General features: G+C 45.6%; 1 protein-coding gene across 1 annotated transcript; it reads right to left on the reverse strand.

Moving 5' to 3' along the window:
- Positions 1-862: 862 nt before the first annotated feature.
- On the reverse strand, positions 863-6282 carry LOC106585477 (uncharacterized). Its single transcript, XM_045709195.1, has 6 exons — positions 6195-6282; positions 5289-6040; positions 4871-5181; positions 1452-4455; positions 1183-1264; positions 863-1011 (listed from the first exon to the last, which is right to left on the reverse strand). The coding sequence occupies exons 2-6, from the start codon at positions 5298-5300 to the stop codon at positions 863-865; spliced, it is 3558 nt and encodes a 1185-aa protein (XP_045565151.1). The 5' UTR covers positions 5301-6040; positions 6195-6282.
- Positions 6283-6493: the final 211 nt, after the last annotated feature.

Here is a 6493-nt window from a genome sequence, read left to right on the forward strand (position 1 = left end):
GAGTGACCATCAGGTTCTTGGTCACCTCTCAGACCAAAGCCCTTCTCCCCCAATTGCTCAGTTTGGCCTGGCGGCCAGCTCTAGGAAGAGTCTTGGTGGTTCCAAACTTCTTCCGTTTAAGAATGATGGAGGCTACTGTGTTCTTGGGGACCTTCAATATTGCAGAAATGTTTTGGTACCCTTCACCAGATCTGTGCCTTGACACAATCATGTCTCTGAGCTCTACGGACAATTCCTTCGACTTCATGGCTTGGTTTTTGCTCTGACATACACTCTCAACTGCTGGAGCTTATATATTCAACATACAGAAAACATCTCAGAGGGTTGATCTAGCTGCAGATAGCCAATTCTCCTCTATGTGTTTTCCCCTTGCTGCTAATAAGCTCTTATCAATCTAACTAAATTAATAGAGAACATCTGGTTATCTGACGGTCTATGCAGCAACTATTGTATTAGAGACAAGCTCTGGTTATTTTATTTACGAGACAAGTTGTTAAGAACAAATTCTTATTTACAGTGGCAGCCTAGGAACAGTGGGTTAACTGCCTTGTTCAGGGGCAGAACGACAGATTTTTACCTTGTCAGCTCAGTTGCTGACCCAACGCTCTAACCACAAGGCTATCTGCCGCCCCAAGTCCTGCCTTCTCACAAACTGCACAATAAATGTGTAACCAAGGGGGAACTAGTGCATTTCTCTGAGAAAAGCTGCTGCGGTGCTACCAATCATCCAAAACACTTGAAACTCTTGTAAAATAATTTGCATTTATTTGATCAAATAGACTTTGAAAGGGTAGACATGCAGAAATTCCTCTTGTCAAAAGTCTTGCTGTTACAAAAGTAGTTCTTCATGCAGCGTAACAGGTTACAGGTTCTTCTTGGTGAAGCGCCTGAACGGCTTCATCATTGCTGAAAAGACCCTGACAATCAAGGATTGTTTTTTGATAGGCTGAGATATGGAGGGAGAAACCTCTCCAACTGGAGATTCAGCACCATGAGCCTCAATGTGTGGAGCTAGAAACACAAGAGAAATGGATGGGGAGAGAGGGAGAGAGAGAGAGAGAGAAATACAGTATAATAACTTTGATAAATAACAGTGCAATGAGTTTGGTAGGCATACTCTATGTTTCTAACACACACCTAAACAAAACTACAAGCTATAGCAGAGCTCTAAAACATCCTTACCTATGCAATGTCCATCAGTAGAGGGAATCTCAGTCTGTTCCTGGACTGAACGGCAGTCCTTTTTGTTTTCTCTCTTGGAACGCTAACAGGAGAAAGGTAAAGAAAATGGTACAGAGAATAAAGAAAGAAATGGAACACTTCTGAATCCAAGGCAACAATTTAGTGATGAATAAAAACATATTTATCTCATATATTTGTCTTATCATAGCCACATCAATAACATCAGCACCTAACTGGAACAAAAAACAAATGCTAACTCCCTGCTATACCTTGAAGTTGATCCTGAGTTTGGTCATTGAAAAGCAAAGGAAGCTCCTTCTTGCTTTCTGCTCAGCCCCCCTCTCTGTCTCAGCCTGGTCTGCTGGGTTTGTTGCAGCCGAAGCTGGTCTTGACGCCTCCTTGCGTCCCTGTACCAGCTGCTGGGTCAAGGACTTTACCAGGACTCTGTCAAATGCAGGGTCCTGGGAGGAAATAGCTGCTTGCAGGGTGTTATAAGAGCCAAACTCCTCCATCAGGTTTTTATGTACACCTCTGAACACCCTGTGGATGTGCAGGTTCTGGGAATATTCCTGTGTCCTGGAGAATCTGGATGCAGCACAGAACTCAGACAGGACTTGTCTGATGAGTTGCTGAGATGTTTCTGTCATGTCTGGTGCCTGTTGGGAGGGTCCATCTAGGGCTGAGGGTCTGATCTTCGATAGCAACCTTATCACCAGTACGGTGACCAAACAGATTACATCATCTTTGCTGGAGTCCATCAAGTACTGCAGTGGGAATGCAGTGGCACTGCTGATGTCTGGCCTGATTAAGAGCTCCCTCAGATGGCCAGAGCTGCTGGGGATGCTCACCTCCTTCTCTTCAATGTCAATCCCATCTCCCTTTGGTACCAAAGAGGTTCCCTTGCTGGTGAAAGATGGAATAGTGGAGGATCGAAAAGAGGCTTTAGCACTCGGTGGTCGGCTGCTGTCAGTCATTGGACTGTTACGATGCAGGGGTTCATCTGTGTGTGCCATCATCTTTGTCCTTAGGTCACTTGTAGAAATCTCTGGCATTTTAGAGTCCCTGGTGTCGATGCAGGAGCTCCTGACGATGGGGCAGGTCAGATCAAAAGGCACTTCGTCAGGGATGGGAGTGCCAGGGAGGTTGATCTCTAACTCACACTCTGACCTAGGACCCTTTGAAGAGCTAGACAAGGAACTACGACCCTTTAAAGAAGTGGACAAAGATGAACAGGTTCTAGGGATGTCTTGGCAGACTTGTTCACTGTCATCCTCACTTTTCTCAACCTCCTTCAGCATAGTTCCTACCATATCGTTGATCTGAAGGAGCTCCCTGGAATCCTTAATTCGCCCGAAGTTTGAGATTTCACTCTGGATAGCAACCAGGATTTGCCCAAGGGTCTCTTTGGAAGAAGCATTTTCTGTCCTTTCGGATCCGGATGGCTTCAGCCCTGTGAAGAAATCCTTAAGTATGTTCTTCATATTGACGCAGATGGTCTTAGCTGTTGACCAAAGCTTCTCTTCTGATATTTTAACACTCAATTCAGTATCATCCAGTTGGGAGCCCCCGTGGGAGCACTGCAAAACTCTCCCACTTCTTTCCAGGAGCACAGTGTCAGTGGACTCATTTTTCTGGAAAATAGTCGCCATTCCTTTGACAAAGGTTTCCACTAATCCAGGGGCTGTATTCTGAGAGGACATGGAGGCAATCTCTGATGGCGAGCTAGATGATAAGCCAGCCTGCAGACTTTTCTGAAGACCAGTATGGCTGATCTGTGTGATAAAGGAATGACTGGATCTCATCAGCACTTTACTCACTGCCTCTTCTGCCTGAGTCTGAAAGTCATTGCTAGAGAGCTTCTTAATGCTCTGAATCAGACTAGTAGAGGACTGTGTGATTCTGACACTCTCTTCTGAGCTCAGTTGAGAACATTGAGTACTCACACTCAAGTCTTCATTGGGTGAGGGTGACTGGGAAATAGTATAGTCATCAAGCTTTGATAGGACACCATCAACAAGCCAACAAGCATCTAGGGACTCATCAGATGAACTGACAACGGCCAAGCATTTACTCTCCACTTTTGATAACTCTGACTTGTAGATGGAAAAAACACTGCTAAGAACTTCTTGAGTGCTGCTATCCAGATTGGAGAGACAGAGAGCTGGTATTGGTTGGCTCTCACTGGGAACTCTACTAAGTTTGGTGCTGGGTAACTGGACCTCAACAGTTGAAACAGTTGCCTTTTCCAGGGTGTCTGAAGACTCCTGAAGAGAAGCATCCTTAGCCACACCTTCTTCTCGAGCGGATAGAGTTAAAAGGTCCCTCAGCTTTGCTCGTATAAGGCCATAGAGTGTGCGGGCTGGAGAGAAGGTTATCTTCTGTGAAAACCCTGTTTTGTGGTCATTTACAGGAACTGGCCAATCAACTGCTTCACATTTGCCTTCAAATGATGCTTTCGTCTCCATGCCTCCCACAAATGCCTTAACAATCACTGTGGCAGTGGAGCTTACAGATGTCAGGGCTGTGCAGCTGGTATTCAGGGGAGCTTCAGTAAGGCTAGGAGCAGCACTAGAAGGCCTAGAGGAAGGAGCCACGCCAGAAGAGCTGCTGACTTTCCTTGTAAGGATGGTGCTCACCGCCTTGAGGGCTTTAGACTGAAAGTCGGGGCTAGAGAGGGTCTGAAGCTCTCTGGACACCACACTGCTAGAGGATCCAGTCTCTTTGAGAAAGTGAGTGGTCCCTTCTTTCCCAGATGGACACTCAACATCAAGGTCACATTGAAGATTGGTCAGAAATTTAGACCCCAAGATTGTCATCTTCTTGGCCAGATCCAATAGGATGTTGTAGTCCTGTGCCATTTTGTCCATTGTGCCGACAATGGCATTCAGCACATCATCGGTCACAGGGTCCATGAGGGGCTCGATAAACCCTACCCACTCTGGCTCAGACGTTTGGCTCTGTAGCTCGGCCAGGATCTGCACCGAGGCTACCCGAATGACCTCCTTGCCTGCTGCTATGTCCTGACTGTCCATAGGGGGGCAACTCCCCGAGCTGGCCTGAATGGCCACTGAGAGGCCAGAGTTAAGCTGGTGTACTACCTCTCCCGCGATAGCATAGCTCAACTCGGAAGAGCTGGAGGAGGTGGGGTTGGAGTGACCCTCAACCAGGGATATCAGGAGGCTCTCTTCCGTTACCCCAAAGAGAGCTTTCAGAGGCTCCTCCATGAGGGGAGCCTCTCTAGTTGCTGGCAAACTCTGCAATGAGGTCTGGGAACTTGAAGATAAACACACAATCACCACTTATGCCATGCAAATGTGACCAGCCAGCTGGTATCTAATCTGGGTCATTAGTGAGCTTGAAAATCAAATGAGAGCAATGATGGTTTACTTCTCATACCACCGTAGTTCTAGAAGCCTAAAGCCAACTGACACGAGTTTTTGCCTGATTTTTATGTTTGTACCACATCAGAATATGATTAATTCTGAAAGGCATGTACCTGATCTGTTTATTCATAGATTACTTTATGGCTAACCCAGTTAAAAATTACTTTCACCTGGACCCACCCCCTCAGGGGCAACATTTCTGACCAGAACTTCAAACTACAAGGTATGAATTCCAAGTTAATAATTTATGATAAGTATGGGTCAGGTCTTGCAATTATTAAGTTGAAATATTGCTGTGAACATACCTCTTAGGCGACCAGCATGGTGATGAGGTTCTGCGAGTGGATTTTTGGCGGCACCCTGCACTGCCATTCCTCCTCCTCTCCTTAGTCCAGTAGTTCATCTCACTGATCAGCAGCCTTTTCTCTCGCTCATCCAGACTGCCTAAGGAATCCTCAGACCCTGTCAGAGAGCACTGGGATTCTGGGGAGGCTGCCCCACTCCTCAGGTCCACACCCATGATACGAGCTAGCGCTGGTAGGAGAATGCGGAGGGCTGTCTGGGTCACGACCTTAACAATCTTCAGACACAGCATGGAGAGCTGCTCGAATGTGAGCTATGGCCAACAAACAGAGTAATGTTTTTGTCAATCAAGCAATTCCATGACACCATTCCCTATATAGCGCACTACTTTTGACCAGAACCTTATGTGGAGAGACTTACGTTATTTTTCATGCCATGCTGAATCACTCTCCATTGGCTAGAGAAAAGAAAAGAAAGGAAACATATTTTAGCTGCACACTGGTGTTGAGTTAGTGGAGTCACTAGATAGCCATGTTAGGGAAAATAAAAGTGTATTTAATTAAGCTATTAGCAAGTACATGAGCCATTTTGTTCTTGATTTACAGGAAGAGTTAGGGGTGTGGTTACGGTGATGTTAGGGTTAGGTGTAGTGTTTGAAATCGCATTTGTGGTTAGAAGGTGCACTATGACTATAAATTCAGAGTTGTTGTATGTGAGGTTGGAGAAAGACATGGGACTTGCTCATCAGTTAGACTCCTCAGGAAGGAGAGGAGGATTGGGGCACAGCATGTCCCAATCTTGAGAGAAGGCATTAGAGTCCTCTGAGCCTCCTTCTCCAGCTGCTCAATGATAGATCCCCTTTCCCGGAAACCACACCCGGGTGTCTGAGAAGACTCTGGGAATCCGCAAAGAGAAATCTAAAGTTGAATCTGAACTTTATATCTAATTTCCTTCACCTTTAGTGATTTGATTGCACTGGACAGGTAAAAGCACATCTCTCTGCGGGCCTCCACTATATTGCTTTCACCTATATAGATACTATCTTCTCAGATCAGTGCTGATGAATTTGAACACAACCTGCACCCAACATGAAGTAATCTCGGACCTGCACCAATGCTGCTGTCCTCCTCCACGGAAGTCTTCTTGGCACTGCCACTGGACTTACGTTTAGCCTACATGACAACAGATTATAGGTCTCATAGCAGATCTAAGGTCAGTGTAGCGTCTCCTCCTAATGCTTTAAGGTTAGGATTTAGTGATAGTAAACTAATCCTAGATCTGTGCCTAAGTAGGCAGAGGATGTGTAAAGGACAGCATATTTCCTACCTTGCCTCCTGTCCTGTTCTTGTTGGTCTCATGTGTCTCTGTTTCATCCTTCATATTCTCCACAACTTTATTTTGATCATCCGGGGAATCCTATTGCTGTGGTAGTGACCTACTATACTGTTAGTAATTTCTCCTCTAAACTCAAAATAGGCTAAATGAACCATACCTTGCTGTTGTCTGACATGATGTGTAGCTTATTGTTGTAGGCTATTTAGAGGTAATACTAATATCTCCTTTGAAAAAACGTCAGTGAACCATCGGCAGACAACTGAAGTGAATATGAACGTCCTTGAATTATG

Source organism: Salmo salar, chromosome ssa27, assembly GCF_905237065.1.
Source record: "Salmo salar chromosome ssa27, Ssal_v3.1, whole genome shotgun sequence".
Taxonomy (NCBI): Eukaryota; Metazoa; Chordata; class Actinopteri; order Salmoniformes; family Salmonidae; genus Salmo; species Salmo salar.